The sequence below is a fragment of the Octopus sinensis genome, linkage group LG3 (assembly GCF_006345805.1).
Source record: "Octopus sinensis linkage group LG3, ASM634580v1, whole genome shotgun sequence".
Classification (NCBI taxonomy): Eukaryota; Metazoa; Mollusca; class Cephalopoda; order Octopoda; family Octopodidae; genus Octopus; species Octopus sinensis.
In genome coordinates, this window is record NC_042999.1 from 52,304,988 (window position 1) to 52,332,487 (window position 27,500).

General features: G+C 35.3%; 1 protein-coding gene across 1 annotated transcript in view; it reads right to left on the reverse strand.

Annotated features, from left to right (window-relative positions):
* LOC115209145 (aromatic-L-amino-acid decarboxylase) overlaps positions 1–27,500 on the reverse strand; it is a 54,924-nt gene that overhangs the window by 21,960 nt on the left and 5,464 nt on the right. The window contains exons 2-8 of the mRNA XM_029777314.2: positions 11,959–12,186; positions 9,948–10,061; positions 7,726–7,845; positions 6,581–6,715; positions 4,297–4,440; positions 4,007–4,073; positions 2,786–2,880 (exon numbers count right to left, since the gene is read on the reverse strand). Coding sequence (XP_029633174.1) covers positions 2,786–2,880; positions 4,007–4,073; positions 4,297–4,440; positions 6,581–6,715; positions 7,726–7,845; positions 9,948–10,061; positions 11,959–12,159 — 876 coding nt within the window. The 5' untranslated portion in view covers positions 12,160–12,186. The remainder of the gene's footprint in view (positions 1–2,785; positions 2,881–4,006; positions 4,074–4,296; positions 4,441–6,580; positions 6,716–7,725; positions 7,846–9,947; positions 10,062–11,958; positions 12,187–27,500) is intronic.

Consider the following 27,500-nt stretch of genomic DNA (forward strand, 5'->3'; position numbering starts at 1 on the left):
ACGAACTGTGACATATTAAATTATAACAAAATAAATACGTTAAAATGTCAGAAAACTATAAGAATGGCGTTGTACATACGTCGCCACCTTGCCGGTGGCTGACATTGATAGAACGATAAGAGAATCATAATAATTTAATTAAAATCATTATACAAAAATCGATTGTAATGAAATAAATGATTATAAAATTTATGTAAAATATTGTGTGTAAATCAATGTTTTGAAGAAATGCGTCTATAAAATACTTAACTCCGTTTCGAAGCCTTTATGTGCGTATATGTGTGCGGTTTCATATTAAACTACAAGATGTATTCCAAGTTCAACACCGGCAATTTTTCTTATATGTTGTTACTGTTATATATATATATATATATATATATATATATATTGTGGGGTGGTGGGGAGTTCAGTCGCATATTATCATTAAGAAGTGATAGAGGGTATATCGTCTTCGTGTAATTTGCTCGGTAGATCATCCATTTATGAATCTATCATTAGAGTATTTATTTCACTTTTATTCAGCAAATCAACGTTCAGCTTATGTTCAGTTTCTGTTCAGTTTAAGTTGACAAATCCGTCTTTAAGCTTAGCAGCTCAATTAGACTATCAAACAAATGCTGACACCATCTTAAGAAAGAGATATGAGTTTGTTTTGCTTTTTTTTTTTCACACATTTAAGAACAACAATTGCTTGACATCATTATTTCCCGTCATCCTTTTGCTGTCGCATTCCTTTGTACTGAAACATACATACCAGCATATAAAATTGACATAACCATTTTGTACGCCTATATTAATGTTTTGGAGGACTCAGTGTTGTTCCTTAATCATCAAACAAGCGCCTTCATAAGTTGAATATTTCTAACACATGAAGATCGGGTTTCGTTTCTATAGTTTTACGTACAGTAACTACAGTTCTGTGTCAACAATGACGTTGCAGAAGATTGTTTGGCTTTACATCTGGCATTTCAAGTTTTAAAAAAACTATTTCTCTATAAATAGGTCAATCATGTGGTTACGTGTTTATATGCGACACAAGTGAAATTTATACTTCTCTCTATGTCATCTCGTATAGTTCATTGTTACATAATATATCTACCATGCCATCTATGATTAAAATATGTCTAATCATTTATCCTTTTAGAATGCGGCCATGCTGGAAGCTGGTTTATTATCGAGTCTGTAGCAGTTGATCTTCCCTGAGTGTATCTTTGAATAGCTGACTGGTCCCTTATTATCGTCAGGAATTTATCCACTGTTTCTTTCTTTAATGTTTTGGTAGACGTCCATTTCACACTTCTGAAATCTTTTGCAAGGTGTAGAACAATTGAGGACCTTTTAATATTAGACTGGTGCAACAGAATACTTTTGTTTGTGATTTCGAAGGTGGTAACCTACAGTATCTATCAGCTCAGGCATTAAAATTCTCTCTAATGTCGCCCATCGGAACATGTCCATCCAAGACTTTCCATACTCATATGATAGTATATATCTCCCTCTTCAGCATCCAAGAGAGCAGAGACGTAGAGCTCTCAGAATTTCTCAGTAATAAAGGCTTTTAACCAAAGCTATTTTCTGATGAACATTCTTTGTAAACCTTCAATCTCTCCTGACACAGGATGAATTTGAAGGCCAAGGCCGTGAGCAGTAATTTAACCTGCTCAGGAATAAGGATTTCCATTAGGATCAGCATAACTATCAGTTCTCATGCAACGATGGTTTGCACGAGATAACTGCATTTTGAGGTCAGTTTGGCGATGTGGCTGATGAACGATTCATCATTTGATATGTCATTACACATGCCTTTAGCTCATAGTATCAAAAGAAAAGCCACAGATGATAGACTTTACGCTTCTTCCGAGACTGGTGAGGGAGAGACAGTGGAAGGTTTAAACTTAAATTGAATATCCGATGATTGTAATTAATAGGGGATCAGGGAAGATGCAAAAAGACGTTAGTGTGTAGAAGCGGGTGCGGAGTTACTTGGGGAAATGTGGTTGCTTGGTCAGAAGGTATATACACTGACTAGCAACCCTCACAGACTCAGCTTTGAATGAGTATTATTATCTTTGTTTTAAAATTCACGCCATTGTGAAATAAACCATATACTCTTTTTACTCCATTACTTGTTTCAGTCATTTGACTGTAGCCATGCTGGAGCACCGCCTTTAGTCGAGCAAATCGAACCCTGGACTTATTCTTTGTAAGCCTGGTACTTATTCTATCGCTCTTTTTTGCCGAACCGCTAAGTTACGGCGACGTAAACACACCAGCGTCGGTTGTCAAGCGATGTTGGGGGGATGGGGCGACAAACACAGACACACAAACATATACACACACACATATATATACATACACATATATATACATACACATATATACGATGGGCTTCTTTCAGTTTCCGCCTACCAAATCCACCTACAAGGCTTTGGTCGACCCGAGGCTAAAGTAGAAGACACTTGCCCAACGTACCACGCAGTGTGACTGAACCCCGAACCATGTGGTTGGTAAGCAAGCTACTTACCACACAGTCACTCCTACGCCTATGTATATATATATATATATATATATATATATATATATATATATATATATATATACAAAGAGAGAGAGAGAGAGAGAGAGAGAGAGAGAGAGAGAGAGAGAGACAGACAGACAGAGAGTATGTGTGTGTTTCTTACGTATACGACCGCGTTTGCATGCGTACCCATTTACTATTAAATATTTAATAACATCGAGTTTCAGTAGATTTGTCTAGCAATAAATATCAGTGACTTAGACTTACTTCCACGCCATTCAGTAGAGGCCGGTATTCGGGACATATAAAAGCACTCCCAGCAAATGCAGCGTCTATATGCATCCAGATATTTTCTTCTTTACCTGAAATCCAAATCACAAGAGTCATAAAATGCCTATGTTTGTTATCTTTGCTTTTACACACACTCATATATCTATACATATACATACATATATAAACAGACATTCATACGCGTAAGCTTATTCTCTAGCCATCTCTCTTCGTCATTCACTCACATTCTCTTCTTCCCCCTCCCTCTTTCTCATTAATATTATCTCATTTCATCAGAAACTGCATCTAGTTGAGCAACAGCCCAGTAATCATCACTTAATAAAATCCATAACAATGTTTTAACAGATTAATCTCTCCATCTTGAGTAGTGACATAAAGGCGGTGAGCTGGCAGAATCGTTAGCACACCGGACGAAATGCTTAGCAGTATTTCGTGTGTCTTTACATTCTGAGTTCAAATTCCGCCGAGGTCGACTTTGCGTTTCATCCTTTCGGGGTCGATAAATCAAATACCAGTTGTGTACTGGGGTCGATCTAATCGACTGGACTCCTCCCCCCCCCAAATTTCGGCCCTTGTGCCTAGAGTAGAAAAGAATATTTCAAAAATGTGTATCCTACTCCATTACTTCTTGCTGTATATTTAATACAATTTGGAGTGCTTCAGTACGAATTATTCGAGAAATAGTGATCTCTCAGACAACTTTCACTTCATTCTTTTCACCAATCTACAGCATTATTACAATACTAGCAGTATCGCCCGGCGTTGCTCAGGTTTGTAAGGGAAATAACTATAAAGCATTTTTAGATAGTTATAGCCAAAATATAGCCAAAAGATGGGAAAAAAATTATGGTAAATTTTTTTTGAGAGTAAAAAAAGGTGGAGTTGCGTCCCCTAGAGAGTTCGCGGTTTGTGTTTCTGATTCTCGACCCCATGTCGAATTTATCGATTTTTTTCAGAACTGGGGGAACTTTTCGAAATTTTCGCTGCGTTAGTTTTGAATTATGACATTGGGCTATGTGTGTGTCAAGTTTCATCAGAATCGGTTGAAAGCCGTGGTCAGGGTGAGGGTACAAGCAAACAGACACACAGAAACACGCACAGACAAACTGCCGTTTATATAGAGAGAGATAATTCCTTCGATATTATTTATTGTTTAATGTTTACGTTACAATCAGTGAAACCTTAGATTAGACTTACATATGAGACCCAGTTCTTCAATATTATCAAAGCTCAACGTTGAAGTTGTGCCTAAGGTACCGCACACCTGAAAATAAAAAAAAAACGGACAAAGTCAATATGTTTTTATTACCTGAACATCAACTGATTTGTTAGGTCATAGTTTTAATTCTATATCACCTAGTAATGATGGCGACAATATCGAAGACATTTGACGGATTAAATAAATCTCACATTGCGATAGTTTCACACAGAAAATACAAATAGTAATACCTATAAAGTACACAACAAATATGGAAGTGAGAACTTACGAAAAATGGGATGAGGCCTTTAGCTTTGTCTTCCTTGATTGCCTTTCTTAACGTCTCTCCTCTCAGAGCGCGTTTGTCGTCAACGTTTAAACTGCGATGTTTCACTAAAGCAATCAGAAAGGCTCTCTCAACTGAAGAATGGGACTGAAGCAAAACAAGCAACGTTATAAATTTATGTAAATTATATTTACACGATACAATGTTGGTATAATATTATTATTATATTTCATGTTGTATTATGGTGTATCACTAATACATTTATATGTAACGTCGGCATATATTTCAAAGTGAATACATCCCTCTACTTTAAATAGCCATATTTCAGGCAGTTGATAGGTCTACTGACTTTGAACTAAGAAGTACATCGGGTATTTGATAGCAATGCAGAGATTTAGCGAAAGACTAAACCATGATTCAATGCAATTCAAACTTATGCCCTGAGAATGATAGTGATCATACATTGTTAACTGAGAAAAATAACTTCATTTTTGCATCTAGTTTGCAAGAGATTCTTTATGAGACCTCGTGTGTTGAAGCAAATTATGCTGTGTCTGGAGAGAGTCATATTGTCTTAATGCCTTATTATCTGACACCCGCACCGGTTATATTTCCACTCATTTATTATTAATATTTTTTCTTCCAAACGTTTCGTTGCCTTTGCAACCTTGTCAATGGATGTTGATTCTGTCCGTTATAAGAGCTACGTTCTCTTTGTCTGTTTGTGCGCATGTGTGTGTTAGCGTGCATCTATAAATGTTCTAAAATCTTCACAGCCTTGGGTTTTTTTTATCTCATTCTCATTCTTTTATATATACACCCGCTGATATATGACGTATTTTGGACTCCTTATTCGCATAATCACCGAACTTGGAGCTTAATTATGGTCTATCCATGGCACTTACTCAGCATTACCTGACACCTTGTGGGTCTTACTGCCACCATTACCTCTCATAACCTCTATTTATACATACATACATACACACACACACACACACATACACACACACACACACACACATATATATATATATATATACATTTATACATACATATATATATATATATATATATGTATATATATACATAAACTTCTAATATAAAGATAATATTTTCAAGAAAAAAAAATTATCAGTGAGAAGGATATTAAAATACCTTTCAAGGTGAAAATTACAAACAGTTATAAACGTGGGCAAAAGAAATATTTTCTATGCCAATATGCTGAAAAATAGACCTAGGGTTTGTCTGAGTGTTCCATTTATTTCTAATCATGTTTGTCGCTGAAGAAGGAAGAATCCTTTTGGATTCCGCCAGAAATCGGTCCGAATTGGGAATAACGAATTAAAAAAAAAAAAAATTGTTAGCTTGCTTTCCTCGTTTCAGTACGATGTGTATTTATAGTGAAAAATATTGTATATGGTTAGACGGTCTAAAGTCTATTTCTCAGCATATTGGCATGGAAATTTTTTTTCTTTTGCCCTTTTTTTATAATTGTTTATATTTATACATACATATATAGTTATACACACCCATACCCACATACAAACACATGTATGTATGTATATATATATGTATATATATATGTATATATATATATATATATATATATATATATATATATATATATATATATATATATATATATATATATATATATATAATATTAGAAAAAAACCACCTTTTATCGATTCAAAATGAATAATTAAATTACACCATCTAGAAAATTACATATAATAGAAAAGTTAAAATTAAAATAACAATTAAAAATTATATTATATATATATACATAACAACCTTCTAGCAAACTCGAAACAAGTGTCGGTCTAATTACACCTCCTTAATGTTATGTAGTTTTGCCCATCTTTGTTCGGCCATTAAGTTCTGCTCGATATTATTTCTACGAGGAGACTTCACATGTGTTGTTCCAGTTTATCAGTAAATAGATGTAACGATGTATTTATGTAAACAAGAACGATAATCATTGTTTATAACATAATCGATGACAATATAAAAATGAGGCGCTTCATAATTTTAAGAATAGTATGAAGTTTTAACTCTGTACTCTCCATTACACTGTAAGTTATATTAATGGCTATGTCTATATTTCAAGGCGTTTCTCTTTTGATCCTAGTTTATTTTTATTCTGTTTTTGGCTAGAAGCTGACAGAATCTAACAACAAAGAAAACAAACACCCACCTGTTACTTCGCCAAGATCTCCTGTAATTTAAAGTAATAATGTTAACTTTTTCCAGTTTAGAACACGTTTACAGTTAGAGTTTCACTTACTTGTATGGAATTGTAAGCCACTAATTTGGTAAGTGCTATTCCATCTTCCATTCCAGGATTCTCCTCTTTCAGTTTACGTAAAAACTTCGTTCTGGCAGAAAGAACTGCCACAAGTGTTGCTTCGCTGGCTGTTCCCTGAATATATATGTATATATATCAATGGTTTGGCTTTTGTATATGCAATATCAGTTAACACTCGGAATATTTGTTCACACACGCACATACACACACAAAAAACATCCACACATCCACACACACAAACACACACATATACACACACACACACACACATCTTAGGTGTTGCTGATCTAAGAAGACCGGGGACATATAGCCACAAGCATTTCTAGTTGTGTTCTAAGCCACAGAATACAAACATGTGAGATCTTGCAATCAATGTGCAGAATGTGTGACTATGATAACTGACGGTCTTTTTCTAGCTGTTATATCAGCTGGTAGACTATTTAATTATTTCCAGGAGTTTTAATGCATTCTTTCCATTGTTTTTACTCCGAGGTACCATGACACACATGGTACTCTCTGTCTCAACATTTGCTGTTTACACTTTACCTGTCTGTAAAGGTAAATGTGGGACACACACGTGGTACTCTCAGTCCCATTATTGAGTGTCATTCTGTAATACTCTGTACATAAATGTAATACTCTCAGCATTAATTTTATCTAATTGAGTGCAAATTAGATAAACTCTTAATCTTTAAATTCTTGAACTCATTCGATCCCTTTTGGCATTACGCACAAAATCTCTGATGATGTGTGTGTATGACTGTTTGTACGCGTGTATTATGCCACTAGTCATTCCATATACCTGAGATGTTCCCCCATTCCCAAGAGAGTATTTCTCTCAGAGACAGAAGAAAGAAATTCATTGAAGACGACATAGGAACTATTGTTTCCTTATTACCCACAAGGGGCTAAACATAGAGGGGACAAACAAGGGCAGACAGACGAATTAAGTCGATTACATCGACCCCAGTGCGTAACTGGTTCTTAATTTATCGACCCCGAAAGGACGAAAGGCAAAGTCGACCTCGGCGGAATTTGAACTCAGAACGTAACGGCAGACGAAATACGGCTACGCATTTCGCCCGGCGTGCTAACGGTTCTGCCAGCTCTACATAGAAACTCACCTGAATAACAGCACCACCTGGTCCATCGGAAGTGGAGAGAAAACAGTCCGGAAGTTTCAATGCTTTTGCCAGCCAATCTAAAACGATAACTTCCAACTCCGTACAGGAAGGGCACGAAGCCTGAATAAATGTGTAAAAAAAAAAGAAGAAAAATTTCGTATTGCATTTTCATTTCATTACAGTCATTTTTTTTTAACGAAGTCTACATTTTTTATACAATTCCATTTCTAAACAAACTCAAGTCTATCGGTTACAACCAGCACAAAAAATATGATGTCTAAGGCTATATCTCTCTATATATAAACGGCAAAATGTCTGTCTGTGTGTGTGTCCTTTATACAAATCCCCATTTTTTTTTAGTTAGAAGGCTCGCACTTTCTGTGGTTATTCAAAACCGACCAAGGGTGGTCGTGAATATCTTTATATTTCCCTAGATACCTCGCAAAGCTATTTAAAAAATCAATAGAAGTGACTTTTTTGTGAATTTTCTATCCAAACCCCAATCAAAATGTCCGAAACTTGATACGCCAATTGAATGCTAGCTAGCTGTATGTGATTGGTTGGAGATTTGGACAGTACTCGCGTGTATGTGCGCACGCACGCCGCTGCATATGCATGCGCTAACACTATGACCCGGCGTTGCCGGTTCATAGTGCTAGTATATTAATGATTGTTTTTTTATGTTTAGTTTTTAACAAGAACAATTTTACATTAATTTTAAACAAGGATGTAGTTGACAGTGACTTCGAAGTTTCGGCCATCTAAACCATTATCGGCTGTCTAAGGCTATGTAGATTTAACTCTTCCTGCAACTCACCTGAGTGCTAATAGCAAATGACATATTCAATATAGTTCTGAAATAGGTCTTCATCAAAGTTATTTTTTGTACTACTTTCCGAAGGTCTTCAATCACCAACAAATGTCCTATCATATCTCGTCTAAAGACATCTTCCTCACCTTACCATACTTTAACGCTACCCTAGTTCATTTCAATGTTTTCATTCTTACATTTCTGCCATACTAACACTCTGGAGAAGGCACTGAATCCCTTACTATTCTGGGAAATGCTTTGTCCCTGTATTAAGTATGTCGCTAAATCGCATCAAGCAGTTTGGCCCTGGCGTGGGAGTTCCAGAGTTTTTAGGAGGAACACAGCCTCTTAGCCACTATTTGTCCCAAGTTTACTCTTACTTGGTGTAGCAGCATCTGCTAGAGTCTCAGCTATGAGTTAATTAGTATGTCAGTCGGACAGAGGAGCTCGTTAGCCTAGGATGGGAGCAACATATCCAAGGAAAAAGAAACCCTGGCTTAAAACCTCCGCTGCCTTGCAGTCATATCCTGCCGTGAGTAAAGCTTCGGGATTAAAGCCTGGGGGAAAACATGGAGTCAGAGTCACTCATGAAGTTCGACGCTGACTAGAAACTTGTTCTGGCAATTCTTGTGGCGACACGAATATAAAAATGTTTTCCCTTTGGGTCTATTTGCAAAAAGGGGAAACAATCTCTCTTCCATACTGCCATACTGCCCAGGTTTGGATCGTACCGAACACCCTGTACAAGGGAGAGAGAACCGGACAACTCAAACGGCACCGGCAACGCTGTACTACATGGGTGGATAGCTGGGACTTTCATCAAATGACTGGCGGGGGCCTTAAATACATTTACCCACTCAAAACTCTGCTCTCACACACACACACACACACACACACACACACACACACACACATACACACATACACACACATTATTACTTTTTTATTGTACGCCCATCAAACTATCGCAACTCACAAATTGAAGCGATTTTGTATTTTTCTAGAGACGACCACCCCTTCTCTAGAATCCACTTAATAATCATTATTCAACTAAAAAAGGACAAATGCTTTTGCTGATTAATTGTCTTTCAGTTCTATAATTGTCTTTCAGTTCTATAATTCACATACAGAACACAATCTTCAAACGGCTAGCGTGCTCCTGCGTCCCTCTGTATTACAGTTCGCTTTGTTTTCCCAAGAGCGTTTCTACAAACATTTGGAAATAATCCTACACGTCATAATTCCATCACACTGATTCAGTAAATAAAACTCTTGCCTTTTTTCGCAACATGTATCAGTTTAAAGAAATATATTTCAACGATTTCAAAGATTTCAAAAGTGATTGGTAGAATAAATTCCATTTTGTAAAAGTAATTAAACGAAATGAAAAAGATGAAACGTCAGACTGTACCCAGCTGAATCCAATACATGCGATGGCATCAGAAAGAATATCAGCAACGATCGAAGAGTAAGAGCAGCCAGTTGGAAAATAGGCGAAGAATTTAGGATGTTGCCAGTGCGTAACCTACAAATATAAGAGAAAGGAACACAGTGATATTATATACTAACTTTGTTATAAAAATACAATAATGGTTGGGTAAAGAACTATATATATATATATATATATATATATATATATATATATATATATATATATATATATATATAAAGTCAAAATGAGGGTGAAAAAAGGGACTCAACCACTAAGAATTAGTGGTTGAGTCCCTTTCCGGATCTATCTCTAGCGTAAGAGCGTCGACATAGTGGATTCTCTCTCATATTTGTATATATATATATATATATATATATATATATATATATATATATATATAAATCAATAAATGGTGGGGTTGTGTTGACCGCACGTGGAGAAATGATAGGCAAGGAAAAATTAAAAAGGCAGAATGCTAGATTAAAGGAAAATTTTAATGAAAATGGGTGTATGGAAAATTTTGAAAAATTAAAATATATATATATTTTATTAATTTTTCAAAATTTTCCATACACCCATTTTCATTAAAATTTTCCTTTAATTCTGCCTTTTTAATTTTTCCTTGCCTATATATATATATACATATATATATATATATATATATATATTTATATATAGAGGGCATAATTATACATACATGCCAGGAGGCATTATATATACTTGCCAAACGCTAAGAGGGACAATCAGTCATTTCTACCAAAAATATTACTAATCCCACCGAATGCAATTTTGTAAAAGTTTGCCATTCACCCGGATGTAATATATATAAACTCACCCATGTGCTTCGTTGATGTTGATCAGTTAACTGTTCGGCTTAAGCGAGGCAGGGTCGTTGTTTATTTATAATACATTCAGGCCTGCTGATGATTACGTAAGTATGAAATCACTGTGATACAGGCCTATATTTTTAAATGTCTTACTTTGAAAAATTGCATTCGGTGGGATTAGTAATATTTTTGGTAGAAATGACTGATTGTCCCTCTTAGCGTTTGGCAAGTATATATAATGCCTCCTGGCATGTATGTATAATTATGCCCTCTATATATAAATTAATATGTTCAATAAGAAATAATTATTTTCGAAATTTTTTCTCTTATGAGGTTTTTACGCTATCTACCTGACAATTTCTTGTTAAGTTTTCCTTATTAAGTAGTTGTCCTTAATTGCAAAATTTTTATTCCGAAAAAACTTTTCCTCTCCCGAAATGCAATTTTGTAAAAGTTTGCCATTCACCCGGATGTAATATATATAAACTCACCCATGTGCTTCGTTGATGTTGATCAGTTAACTGTTCGGCTTAAGCGAGGCAGGGTCGTTGTTTATTTATAATACATTCAGGCCTGCTGATGATTACGTAAGTATGAAATCACTGTGATACAGGCCTATATTTTTAAATGTCTTACTTTGAAAAATTGCATTCGGTGGGATTAGTAATATTTTTGGTAGAAATGACTGATTGTCCCTCTTAGCGTTTGGCAAGTATATATAATGCCTCCTGGCATGTATGTATAATTATGCCCTCTATATATAAATTAATATGTTCAATAAGAAATAATTATTTTCGAAATTTTTTCTCTTATGAGGTTTTTACGCTATCTACCTGACAATTTCTTGTTAAGTTTTCCTTATTAAGTAGTTGTCCTTAATTGCATATATATATATATATATATATATATATATATATATATATATATATACGTGTGTGTGTGTGTGAGCGTGCGTGCGTATATATATATATATATATATATATATATATATATGATATTTCGCAATAATTTCTGAGAGACCGGTGTAGTCATTCTTGAAATGGATAATCAAAGACAAAAACGAGTGACACCGAGATAATTTTTTGCGATTGCGTTGATATGAAAGACGGGAGTAGTGAGAAGGATGTGAATATTAGATACTTGTGTAAGTTTATTGCACTTACCCCTGGCATAATAACTTTTTCAATGTCTTTAAATAAATCTTCCCATTTTTCTGGGTCTTCAGGAGCGTGGTCGGGTAGAAGTGGACGCATGAAACCCGGCTTTACATCCGGAAGCACACGACGTTCTCGACTGTTCTCTAAATAATCAGCCACGAATTTGATCATCTGTTTACTGGCAACCTGAAACTCTTCAGAATCCATTTTTTGCAATCCGTATCACGGGTAAATCTATTGTCAGAAGAAAGTCGATAAATATCAATTTAATATTTGCTTTCAAAGAATTTCTAAAATAAACAAAATTCTTGATGAATCTTGTGAATACATTGTTTGAAAACAACATCGATTGAAGGATAAAAAAATTCAGTCATTGAGAAAGAGGCAATCCAGGAAGAAATTATTACAAGCAATAAGTCTGTGATGGTAGTGCTCCAGCTCGGCCACAACGAAAACTGAATGGCATCAAATAAAATAATACACGATGATCACTACTGTCATATGAATCTAGTGAAATGCTGAAATATTCTAAGAGTAGCGTTATTGAAATAGGAAGAATTCCTGGTTTCTGTTCGAAATCGATGTACTGGAAATCTTTCAAAATTGATAGAATTACTTGCAGCATCATTTTACAAACTCATGCATCACATGACTGGCAGCGTTGCCACCAATTCAGTTCCTATTCTTTACAAGGTGTCAGACAATAAATAAAGACCCACACAAGTAGCTGTATGAAGACATTATCGATTAAACACATATTTACCTTTACACAGACATATGATAGACTGAAAATGTATACATTCCAAGCGTACGTTTTGATAAGCGACATTATTTCTCCCTATCTACATATTCCGGGATCAATAAATCAAGTACCAGTTGCGTAATGGAATCTATCTAATCGACTAGCCCCCTCCCCCAAAATTTCGGGCCTTGTGCCTAGAGTAGAGGAGAATATTTCTAATCCCCTACTCTTTAGCCGGTTGACAATTAAATCTTAAATTACATTCTTCAGTTAATGATTAGTCAGCAATTAAACCTATAATAGCATAATCCAGAATGTTTAGTAAAACAGTGAAATCATTCCTTAGAAAATAAATCCATTCAGAGATAGATTTAGAAAGATCTTGGATTAAACTATGATAAATGCTACGAATGGATAATGATAAAGGGAATTGATCCCGCAACATCATTATCCAGCGACAATTCAATTATTCACGGTATTAATGTTTTTGGCGGTGAGCTGGCAGAAAAGTTAGCACGACTTCAAATTCCGCCGAGGTCGACTTTGCTTTTCATCCTTTCGGGGTCGATAAATTAAGTACCAGTTACGCATTGGGGTCGATATAATCGACTTAATTCGTTTGTCAGTCCTTGTTTGTCTCCTCTGTGTTTAGCCCCTTGTGGGTAGTAAAGAAATATGTATTTCGTCTGTCTTTACGTTCTGAGTTCAAATTCCGCCGAGGTCGACTTTGCCTTTCATCCTTTCGGGGTCGATTAAATAAGTACCAGTTACGCATTGGGGTCGATATAATTGACTTATTCCGTTTGTCTGTCCTTGTTTGTCCTCTCTGTATTTAGCCCCTTGTGGGTAGTAAAGAAATAGGTATTAATGTTTTGAGAATTCCTCACCAACAAAATATTGGACTATCCGAGACCAGAACAGAAAACTCTTGCTGAAACTATCACTATCGATCCTGCATCTGTATACTTAGGCATTGAACTTCTTAAGCAATTCATAGTATCTCCGTCTTTACACAGTCTTGAACCCTTCAAATACGCTGCTTAATGTATTTAAATAATTTCTGTCAATCTCCATTAAAATGAAATAGATTCTACGTTAAGCTGTATTGTGTAATTTATCTCACAAATCACGTATTGAAAATTGCCTGGAAATGACAGAGAGACTTTCTGTCAAACGTTACTCATTCAACAGTGAAATGTCTACAGTAATTCTTGGAGACACATTTGTCTGCAGATAATTACATTGCTGAATGTGCCGGAAATGATTCTTTGAATCTGAGGGCGACACTAGAATCTTCATTGCTTTCTTTCGCTTTCATTCTCTTTCTTTCTTTCCTTCTTTCTTTTCACTTACTTTCTTTCTTTCTTTTCTTTCTTTCTTTCTTTCTTTTTTTTCACTTTCTTTTCCCTTTCTTTTTCTCTTTCTTTTCACTTTCTTTCTTTCTCACTTTCAGCCTTTCTCGTTTTTCTCTTTTGCTTTGTAAACACACACACACAGACACAGACACACACACACACAGACACACACAGGAACACACACACACACACACACACACACACACACACACGTATCACTTTTCCATGTCATTTACTGTATCCATTATATCGATTTTTCTCTTTCCTCCTCAACGAAATACAGGTTAAACTATCTATATGCTATTAATAGTGGGTTGGAATTCTATATATATTGTTATGAGTTTGGCTAGTGCGGTCTTGGTGACCCACATCGTGGATATGGTTCCAGTATGTCTGGTGAAAATGTGACAGTCTTTTGTCTAATGGAGGACTAATGGGTTTTGGAATGACCTGTGACCTTGTGCGGGTAAATTAGGGGTCGCTCTGGACACCCCTTGAATATGTCGTGAGAGAGGATGAGGGGGCAGAGAGGGACAGGCAGAGAGTGTGGTAGAGCTGTCAAGAGAGGGTAATAGGCAGCAGGCGATAGAGATAGGCAGTAAGAGAAAAGGGACAGATAGAGAGGGTAATAGGCAGCAGGCGATAGAGATAGGCAGTAAGAGAAAAGGGACAGATAGAGAGGGTAATAGGCAGCAGGTGATAGAGATAGGCAGTAAGATCAGAGAGCAGATAGAAAGGCTATAAGCAGTAAGGGACAGATTGAGAATAGAGATAGAGTATAGGGACCAGGGCAGTTAGAGAGGGTGTGAGCGGTACAGAGGGAGATGAGGGAGTGGAAGAAGGACAGAGACGAAGTGAGGTCTGGCAGTTCGTAGTTGGTCGTCAAGAAGGGCAGTCGTTGAGCGGTCGTCGAAGAACACAGACGGATCTTGCAGTCGCTGGCCGGTCCTCGAAGAAGACAGACGGACCTTGGATTTAAGGAGCAAGCGTTGGAATTCTTGGGAGCAAGTTGGATGCGAGAAAGCTTGGCGGCACAGAAGGGAATTAGCAGTATTCAGAGGAATTAGCAGTATTGAGAGGAATGGGACACTGGCAGATTCAATTAGGAATTGAGGTATGTGTTTGTGCATTGATATGTGTCACGGTGTATTGAACAGTGAAGAGAACAGTCAAGGACTCTGTCGATGTGGTCGATAAAGGACATTGTGAAGAAGAAGAGTAAAGGACTTGTTGATTGTGATGTTTAGGAAGAGACTTTAAAGAACTGTTGTCTTGGGACGTGTACTCTTGAATTGTTACATGATGTTGTATTATGCTTTGAGTTGTACTCTTGAAATGCTGTTGTATTATGTATTGAGTAGTCACGTGCATGCTTTGATGTATCTTGATGTTGTAACAATTGTAATTGTCGTATAAACTGTTGTTTGAATATAAGCCAGTGTTGCCAGTTGTTGCCTTGCCTCTTTGGGTTGTATCTCGGGTTGTGCCTCTGTATCTCTGTGCTGTTGAGGTTGTGGCAGTATCTATCTGTATCTCCTCTCTCCGCCTCTTTGGGTTCCGTGGCGGAACTTGTGTGAGCCGTTCGGGACGGGCGACGACGGGTGATTCCGTAACAATATATATAACCTGTTATATATACTAGAAGTCAACGTTATGTTCACGGTTCATGGTTGATTTGTATCAACTTTTGTATTTCTTTGTAACAACATAATCTCTCTCCATTCCTACACTAAGATCTCCCCGCCTACACTATGCACTACCCGCACCCCCACACCATGTCCTCACCCCCCTTACACAATGCGCTCATCTCCCCACACTATGCTCTCATCTCCCCCACACTAAGCTCTCACCACCCCCACATTATGTTCTCGTATGCTTTTACCTCGCCTATACTACGCTCTCATCTCCCCCACATTATGCTCTCCCACCCCCACACCATGCTCTTCCGGTCACCCTGACTACTCCCACCTTTCTTTTCTCTCCCTGCTGCCACACCATACCGTTCCCCTTCCACACATCTCCTTGCTCCCCATGCCATATAGCCCCTATCCCTGCACTAGACAACCCCACCCTCAAACTTATCAAAGACAACCACCTAATCTGATATCACAATGTAAGTTCTGTTTTCATTGCAAGACGGTTCTAATGGTTCCTTTCCTGTCATTCAAAAATTATTCTATATTCCAGCACAACTAACTGTGTATTGTGAATATTGTTGTAATTTAGCTTATATCATGCCCTATCGAATAGAACCATGAATAAAATACTTCCAGCCACGACACTACTGCCTTTTTTGTTTGTCTAAGACAGTATTAACCAATACCACAGCTAAATTATAACTTTTCTTGAAAATGGCTGGAATGAAACAACAATCCCTGGGTTTGCTGAGTTTACTGAGCTAATAATAAGTTGACTTTTAATACCTCTCCCCTCATTCTTTCACTTCTCCCTCATATTACATGCATATAGATTCATTCTTCATGAAAATTTATGTTTGTAAACATAAATATTTTGCTATAACACAAAACAGTACGTTTACGTTACACAGGAGGGTTATCAAAATCTACCTCGATAGATTGCTACAATTGGAATGTAAGTAGCTAAACGGACTGGTTGCAACAATTACGTGGATAGATAGCTACATAGGACAGTTATCAATAGCTACATGGAGACTCTGTATATTGATGAATTCACAAAGTAATCGTTTCACTAAAATTCTCTACTTTACTCGAGGAGTTTTCTCTTTTAATAGTTGGATCAAAGATCTGATTAAGATTGAAAAAATGTCACAAAAACGAATACAATCGGTGAAATGCAATGGCTGTAAATCTAATTTGGAGAACGATAGATTAAAGGGCAAAAAAAAAAAAACCCCAGAAAAAAAACAGAGTAAATAGAGTAAGGTACAGAAGCGAACAGAAGGTAATAATTGTACAAAGTCAGAAGAAAAAGTCAGCAGAAAAAAATTACCAGATTTACAGAATAAAGATTTATTGCGACACAAATACACAGAATGTAAAAAAGATATAGAAAAACTACTACTACTACTACTACTACTACTACTACTACTACTACTACTACTACCACTACCACCACCACCACCACCACCACCACCACCACCATCACTACTACTACTACTACTACTACATACATACATACATATACATAAACTCGATGTAGAAAAAGGAGGTTTAGTGTTAGTGAAATACTTACAAAGTATGTATGATATTTAGCAAGAGAATAAATGAAAATTGTAAAAGAAAAGTTGTAATAAAGTGAAATGAAAATTGAAAGAGAGTAAAAATAAATGGAGTTTTTATCTGATTTTGAGAGAGACGAAAGATAAACAACGAATATGTTACAGTGACTTGTAAGGATAGAGATGTATAATCGACCATAAAACAAAATTAGGTTTGTAACGCAATGACCTGTGTTCAAATCCCACAACCAACTATTTTATGTTTCTGCAATAAGAAACTAACATGAAATAGGTTCCTGTAAACTACATGAGGATGAATCCGTTTAAGCTACTATAAATTATGAAAAAGCTCATTAGTTTAACATATTTTACTCCATTAATTTCATTAGCTTAATATTGCTTTAACAACAACAATATCACAGTCGCTAGAACATGATACAATGTGCATAGGTCTGTACTATTGTCTCTGTGTTTATACAGTTTCTATGAGTAAATTTTATGTTTAGACCGTAGGTTGAACAACACGTGATATACTAAATAGTACTCATCTACGTCCATAATGCCCAAATGACCTTCGAAAGCGGTATCGAAGAACGTTGTCAAAAAGTCAATGTAGATATAAATATTTTTTTTCCTTCAGTAGTAATTAGTGAAAATAAAACCAAAACAATAATCAAAGGCGAGACTTGTTAATCTTCATTTCGGTTTCAACAATCGAAGTGACTAACAACAACTTCAACAATTTACTCTCTGAATTAGTTTAACACACACGTGTTTCTTCTCTAGCTTTTAGGAGTAACCGTTGGTAGAAATATTATCTTGTGCCATATTTTTCTGTAACAAAATGATGTTCACTGCGTATCCGGACGTATGATGATCCTGAATTCCTTCAACACGTCAAGCTACTAAACCTCGGTGTACAAATTAATCCTGTTTGCACAGAATTTCTGTTAAGTTCTTGCAGCAAAGCTTGTATCCAGTTGTTTTTGTGCTTTTTATGCACAAACGTAAGGAATATTATAAGTCACATTTTTAATCTCTGATTTGAATCGAGCGATTTCAATATTTTCCTAATTTAGCCACAGAGAAAAAATAAGTAAGAAGAATTTTAATTAAAGAAAGCATATCGAAAGAGGAAGCTGTTATTCATGGAAGAACGGTGTCAGGTTTGATTAAATGTCATCAGCAGCGTTAGTTTCATAATGCCTGCAACTACGTCTCTCTGTTGGACTCCTGTAACTGTCAGTAATCAATAAAAAGACTATTAGTGTCAATGTATTCCAGTACACGTATTTACGTTACACAAACATATACATCTTTACGATTGCATCTGCTTCAGTGAATACTGGAGTCTATTGAGTGAACACATTGCTGTGATTGGTCGTTCTTCACAGTTCAAACATGGACTATATTTTAAGGAGAAACGACAGGGAAGTGATTGTCATTATAAAGATGGACGTATAGATGGTAGGACCATGATGTAGAATATATGAATAATTAATCACTGAGATTGGCTTTTGCCGAAGTTGGCTTTAATTAAACTGTAATATCAATTGAGTGATATGATCGCTGCAAAGATTTCGTTGGATGTCAGTTTTGTAATGTTTCTGCAGAAAATCGAGATTACATATATATTTTTTTTACTATAGTTTCAGCTCAGAGCTGCGGCCATGCTGATGCACGTATATATACGTACATACATACATATATATATATATATATATATATGTATGTATATATATATGTATGTATATATATATATATGCATATATATATATATGCATATATATATATGCATATATATATATATATATATATATATATATATATATATATATATATATATATATATATATATATATATACATATATATATATATATATATATATATATATATATATATATATACATACATATATATATATATATATATATATATATATATATATATTTATATTTATATACATGCATACATATATATATATATATATATATATATATATATATATATATATATATATGGTAAGTATATGTGTCGATTTATTTTCTGTTATCTTCCGAGGGTCTATTAAAATCCAGCAGTGAATCATTCCAATACAGATATTCCATTTGATAAACATCTAACGAGAAACTAAAGACTATTGGATATTATAATATTAATCTTAAAGATTTGGCTATATTAATGTTTAATATAAAAAATCAATATGTACATATATGCTCTATATATATATATATATGTGTGTGTGTATGTGTGTGTGTGTGTGTGTTTGTATGTATGTGTGTGTATTTATATACATATATATCTATATACTATATATTTTTCAGTGAAGGTAACCCAGGCACCTATTTCAGAGATGTCTCTTCAATAATAACATCGCCTAACGTTGGAGGAAAGAGACATTAATATTGCTTAATCTCGTGTAATTAGGCAAATAATAACACTTGAGATATTTTACATATGGGCTGATTGACATTTTCTGAATCGTTACGTATGATAAAATCTCTGTGAGCCATGTGTAAATATTCTGTAAACTATGGTAAATCAATGGTAGTTCTCCGTGAAGTTAGGTGAAATGTTAAGTTCTCTGTGAATGCAGATATAATGCTCAGTCTTTAATGAACCATGTCGAATTAGTGAGTTTTCTTGGAAATTATAATATAACGGTATATTTTCTGTGGCCTCTGGTATAAATACAAAATACTCTCTGGATCCTAGAACAATGGCTAGTTCTCTATAATCATTGAAGATATTCTGTGTGTCTTGATGAAGTGGTAAGACTCTGTGACCCCTTGTTTGGGGATTAATCTCCTCGTATAGTGATCAATCCACTGTAAAGCATCGAGTGATGCTAAACGCAAAAGTTTTTGCCAATTAGTTCAGAACTTGACACATAAGATGTAATGGCTAGATTGGCTATTTGGGCTTCTGTCATAAAATATTGAATTTCGGTGTAGTTGATGCAAATCAATAATTCAAGAGAGAAGTAAACGGCCAAGAAGGAGGCGAACAAGAATCAGTCATACAACAGTCTTCGGCCTTTATATTCTCCATTTAGTTCTTGATGATCATAAATCCACTTTGGCATCTCAAATGTCCACAATATGACAACAAGTTATATAATGGGGTCAGTAAATTAAGAATTAGCGATAGATTGATTTAATTTGTTATATTCCATATTCTTTAAATATACCCTTATCAAATATACCATTATTCATCTAATCAGTGTGGAAATAGTAGATATTGATTAGAGTTAAGTCCTGGGGTGGATAATGGTATTCATATTAGTAAATTAGTTGTGCTGATATTGATAACTAACTTGAACTGTTTCATCTGCTGATAATAAGCTAGGCTTGCTATCAAACAGCAACTACAGTAGCTGATGTCGTGTGGGTTTGAACAAGAAAATCGAAGTCAGGTGTAGTGCGACAAATAATATTTGCATACCTAACCATAGATTAAATTATACAAACATTAGAATATAGGGAGAAATAGTTTGCTTTAAACAGAATCTAATTCATTGAGAGATTTGATGTTGACATAAAATCAATGGGAATGTAAACACGGTGTTGGAATAGTGAAGTAAATTGAGCAATTTATTGTGATTTATTATGATTTAATCGATGTCCCGATGTTCTTAAAGGTAGCTCCCTACTTTTGTAGTAGTTTCCTAGGGATGGGTGGCTTGTGATAGTAAACATCACACCTTCAACACCTTTAGTTTAATGAAAACTATGGGATTGCCTGATTTTGTACTTATAGAGCAAAATGCTATCCTCCATTGCGCAGTTGTTGATATAATCGATTGTGAGTTCAAATCCTGCTGCAGTCAATTTTGTTATCTTTCCAGAGTTGACAAAATATTTCTAAGTGATATGCTGGAGCCTATTTCATGAACGAGATTTCACCCCTATTTTTACAGATTTTCCTCGACATCAGATATCAAGAACAAGTTACTGTCAGGATGTAGAAATATTAGTTTAAAATTTTGCACAATGCCAGTAATTTTTTTGTGGGTGAGGAAAGGCTAAGTCAATTACTCCATAGTTAATTAAACGCTTAGCATCAAGCGCCAAAATCCTGCGCTCAAAGATCTCTGCTCAGTTATCAATGTAATACATCAATATTAAGAAATGTTGTTGACTGACAACTTCTAAAGGTTGTAGGTTTGTTTACATTCCCAGTAGAATTAATTCCCTTCTTCATTCACATCATTAGCAGTTTAATAAATACTGCACAGGCCTATTCACCTTTGCTTTAATTATACTGGACCAAAGCAGAAACACCAGTAGAGGGAGTGATTCGTCACAAAGAAATAATAATCGTACACTGTGAGCTCAGACTGTTTCACGTTCAGAAAAGATTATTTTTGATCGAACAACCATTGAGAAGACCAAATACAAAACTAGCCATTTCAACGTATCCTTCATATCAAAGTTAAGAGTCATAGAATAATGGGATTTACTTTTCGAAAGATATTTGAATTTATCAGATTAATAATTATGTAGTTAAACATGAGGTTTTATGAAGCAAGTGGGCTGGAATAAATAAACAAAAATGTATTAGCCGCTTTTCAATGTATATATCTTAAACTAATGGCGTCTTTCTAGAGAAACGAAATGGTAAAATAAGTATTTTAATGTGCGGTGAGTTTCTGCAGCTAAAGCGATTTTACTTTGTTTATGCCACTTAAAACAGGATAAACATCGCGACCTCTCATTTCTTCTTCATGGGTCAATCCTATGTAAAAAATATTCATATTAACATTGACAGCCTTATTATTCTCGCAGAAGCTTTTGTTGTACGAAAATGGTAGAGCAATCATAACGTTCCACCTGAGGGCAAACCAATTGTCACAACTTGTAGTTACCTTCAAACTTACTCGTATTGCCCACTTTTTTAACTTTCACCCTTCCTCTCTACCGCTTGTTACTTGGTCCAATGAGTATCTCACAACAAAAGCAAAATCTGACAACATTCTTTTCTACGCTGGGCACAATCCACGAAATTTTGGAGGAGGGGGGCCAGACAATTAGATCGACCCCAGTACGTAACTGGTGTTTAATTTATCTACCCCGAATAAATGAAAGACAAAATCGACCTCGGTGGAATTTGAAATCAGAACGTAGTGGCAGACGAAATACCTCTTTCTTTACTACCCACAAGGGGCTACACACAGAGAGGACAAACAAGGACAGACAAATGGATTAAGTCGATTATATCGACACCAGTGCGTAACTGGTACTTAATTTATCGACCCCGAAAGGGTGAAAGGCAAAGTCGACCTCGGCGGAATTTGAACTCAGAACGTAAAGATACGTGAAATACCGCCAGGCGTCCTAACGTTTCTGCCAGCTCGCCGCCTTAAAAATTCTGACAACATTGTAGCCTCAGGTATGGTTAATCGCAATAGTTCAACATTCTCCTAGTAGAACATATTTTAGTCCAAGAGTTTAGAATTTTTACGAGAGCTACACTAAGGAATTATGAACTCCTTGACGTTCCGTTGGTCATTAAGCACAGAAATGGAGTATGAGTATCACAATCAGGATAAAATTTCAGTCTGCAGTCTCATCTGACCTCTCGTTATTTCAGTACTGTTCAATGAAGACGCGTCGCTCGGTAGTTAAGATATCCGGTTCATGATTGTATGGTTGTGTGTTCGATTCACGGCAACACGTTGTTCAAGTCCACCCAGCTGGAAAAAATTGAGTTGTACCTGTATTCTGTGTCATGCTGAATCCACCCGAAAGTTACATCAATGGTTCGCGTGTTTGTGGAGTGCTCAGCCACTTGCACATTGATTTCACGAGCAAGCTGTTCTGTTGAGTGGATCAACTGGAACACGCGTCGTCGTAACCGACGGAGACCCACTGCAGTTCATAAAGGCTGCTCGATATTCCACATGGAATATCTGTCTACTTAACGTCACTCTTTAATGTTACAACATATCCTCTGTGGCTTATCCATTTTTTTTTTATTTTGAATTAGAATGACATATTTAAACAGAAGAAATCTGGATGCGTTTCTCAATTGAAATCTCTCCCATCTAAATTGGTTGATAAACCCTTTATTGGTTTCATAAATAGCCACTGTTTATATAACTGCCAACCTTAAGCTAATCGATAAATCGTGTGTGTGAGTGTGTGTGTATACACACAAACACACAAATATATATATATATATATATATATATATATATATATATATATATATATATATATATATATATATGTACATATATAATTGCACTTTGCTCCATCATCTGACTCACAATATTTTCTCAGACATTCTATCGTTGCATGACGATTGCAATTGGATTTCTGATGTTTTGTGGTGTGACAATCGATTTTCTTGTTGTTTCGTATCTTTTTTTTTATTTTTGGTATTTTATTTGTCTTTTGTTGTCGAAGGATTAAAGGTAATTTATTCTATGAATATCAAATAGAACACAAGATTTCAAAGTGACAATTTATTCAACGATTAGAAAGTAAAACAACAACCAAAACGGCCAAAACCATTATAGTTCTTCTAGGAAAGAATCGAATCTTAATTTTGTAAGAAGAGAAAATAAGATCTTTTATATGTTTTAGCGATTTCTTTCTGTCCAGATGAACAGCGTTTCGCTTGCCTTAGATTGAGTCTTGCTTTTATACAGTCTCTGTTGAATTAAAATCATCTTTGAATGTATGGGCTTGGGTGGGGTGGTAATTAGGTTTTAGTTCGGGTTGTTATGGAAAAGTGTTTTAGAAAATTAGGATTATGTTATTGTTTAGAATTTAACCATGCGTATAGAATATTTTCGAACAGCTAAACTTGTTAATAACTCACCAATTCCAATCCAACTACCTACACCATAAAGCATCCCCATTACATAAAAAATAAACACTATTGAAGCTTCACACTTTTACACTAAACAAGTACTCTAGAAATAAGCTAAAACTGCCCCTATCTCCAACTAAAATCACCACAAAAGATTGCCTAATAGAACTACACAAACCTACATACACACACACACACGCATAAACCGTATACTTGTATACAAGCAAACTGAAAAAACTTTTCTTATGTCTTTTTTAAAAATATATTTTTGTTCCCATTTTTGTACAAGAATATATGCACACCTTCTATATCAATCCTACATAAACGTATATGTAGAATAGAATTTTGAAGGAAACACTAAACAAACCCCACCTCCCTATATACTAACCAAATTATGAACCTACAACCTCAACTTTTTATGGATATCAAAGCACATGAGAAACAATTTTCTAAACTAACAAGACCATGACATGTCTGAAAATAACCCCGACCTTAGAAATGGAAACAACAAATACTCTAAATCACAACAACAACAAGTAAATGAACAACCCTCCTAAACTTACCCCTTACCTATACTATTTCGTGAAATAAAGCTGAAACATCTTAAATACTGAACTTTGTACCTTTGACCTTTACACTGATTAAATTCAATAATACAAAAACACTCTTCGTACCTATCAAGCAAACGAGAAACACCTACAGGCTTGTTTACAAAGTTCTACATTCATGAATAAATTCTAAGCAAGATACAAATTTAATCAAAGTCTTTTTTTTCTTTTTCCAAAATACCTTTCCATAACAACCGACCATAAAAACCCTAATTGCCATCCCTCTCAGACCCACACATCCAAAGAAAATTTTTAACTCAACAGAGATTATAAAAAGGCAAGACTTCCCCTTCGTGTATAATATTAACACACACATATAATATATATAGTTATATATATGTATGTACGTTTGTATGTATGTATGTATGTATGTATGTATGTATGTATGTATGTATATGTACGTATATATATATATATATATATATATATATATATGTGTGTGTGTGTGTGTGTATATACATACACTCACACGTGTATACCAATACTACTTATTTTAATTAATCTCCTTTAGCTCGACTTCAGCCGTAATTTGAAAGATTTACAAGGACACGTCCCAATTTTGACGATCTTGTTTTGGCACCAATCAAGTATCTAGGGTTATATCAACCAGTCTGTCTGTCTTTCGCTTTGTCGATTGTAAGATTTTTGGGTATATTTGGCTCCTAATTTCAGCAGATATGACTTCTATATAAAGGCACCGCAAACATTGTACTTGTGTGTGTGTGTGTGTGTGTGTGTGTTTGCGCGCGTGTGTGTGTGCATGTATGCGTGAGTAGAATGAATAGCAGTCGTATATGTAATCCGTGTGAACAGAGCAACGAAGGAGCTTTACTTAATCGATCTTTTGTTTTCCAGTCCTGTCAAGAACTTAATTTCTGAAGACTTAATCAACACTTAATCGATGACTAGGTGTATCATTGAGCGGGTTAAAGTAGACGAGAGGTAAATGAAATGATTGTTTTCATGTGGGATCGATCTCACGTTGATAAGTGAAAATGTTGATCTCAACTTTCTGCTATGCAGTCATCTATCGATTAATATTATTTATTGATATCAGATAACTACCTAAAAGGGCCAAGAAACAACCTCTACATATTATCCAGACTGCAGTCAGCTATAATCATTACTGATCAACACGATCGATGAAAGCTTTGTTGTCTTTTCATCAGCCTAAACACGGGTAAGATCTTGTAACAATGTAAAAACAAGCAATTTCAAGCAGATACCTTAATGAGTTTATAATTAACATTTCATTTGTCAATTTTACTATTGAATGTTGAATGACACCGCTAGAATAAACTGCCGTTCAAACCGAAAAGATCCGGTAGGTTGTAATGAATGTAATCTAATAACAATATGTCTTAATAGAATTTCAAAAAATCTTTTCGCTGAATGGAGTCATCAAATCACGGAAGGCATTCATATAAGCTTTGGATATTCGGTCAAGCAGCAAGTAAATAATAACAAACTTGATTATAAAACATTTTAATGACCAATTAAAACATTCTAATTCAGAAGAAGGACTTTGTTGATGTAGGATATCTTTTGATTAAATCATTTTCTGTGTGCGTCAAGGGAAATGCAAAGCGAAACTCCGAACCCCAAACCCCATTCAGGTGACGCCTGAATGGCTTTTCGTGGGGGTTTACGATTGAGTCACAGAAGGAAGGGCATCATCCATGTCTGAAGAGAATGGTAGAAATAAGAGAGGTAGCTATCGTCACGCAAGAGACCTGATCTGGGTGTTCGTAACACTAGCCTCCTTAATGTACATTCAAGTGTTGGGGATGATGCCAAACCACGCAAGATTTACATATAAACAGTCAGCAACGGTTTGCAGTAGAAGAGAGAAAAATAAACTTCCTATCTCGTTTCGATATATTACATAATGAGGTTACGCCGCAGGTGAAAATGGTAGCTTCATTACCTAATGTATTACGGTAGGTGGGGGCTGTGTGCTGATTTTGCTTCAGTTATTATCACGCTTCGAAGCGTTTTTTAGTTTATAAAATGTGGGAGGGTTTGTGCCGTACGTTATACAATCACTCTGATAGGTCACTTTACTATTTCCAACTTCTTTCTACATTTCACTCGAAAGTATCCACTTATCCTGCGGGCTGTGACATGAGATACTCAGCAACGTTGTTAAATATGGAGTAAATAATATAATCTTTACACATTTGAGACATGTAGAACTTAAGGAAAATGGAAAAAAATAATACAATGAAAACATTTTACATCTACCAAAATTACAAAATGCATCACAGATTTTATATTTTATGCCTACCAAAGAATAATGTTGCGTGAACTAAAACAATTATTATCTTCATTTTTAAAAACTATTTTCATAATTGTGTGATATATCTCAGCGTGTCAGTGCCGTGTGTATCCTAATCAACAGATAATGCTGGGTGTATTAACAGTACTGATGACCCTAGGGTCAACATAAGTTGTACAAAGAGATATATGTCAACGTGTATGCATATATATATATATAAACATACAGATATGTATATGTGTATATGTAAATATGTATGTTTATACAGAGAGAGAGAGAGAGAGAGAGAGAGAGAGAGATATTCAGATATAAAGATGTAGATACATACGTACATGTGTGTGTGTGTGCGCGCGCTTAGATAATAACTTTTAGATTTGGGTCAAGAGAAACATAAAGACGGATTGGTAAACCTTGAACTTCAGACTGCTATCTACACAAACTGCATTGACATACAATAATAAATGTCATAAGTAACAAAATCTTTATTCACTGATATTTTACCCGAAATCCGTGAATAAAAGCACTGGATAACGTCTCTTGCGTTT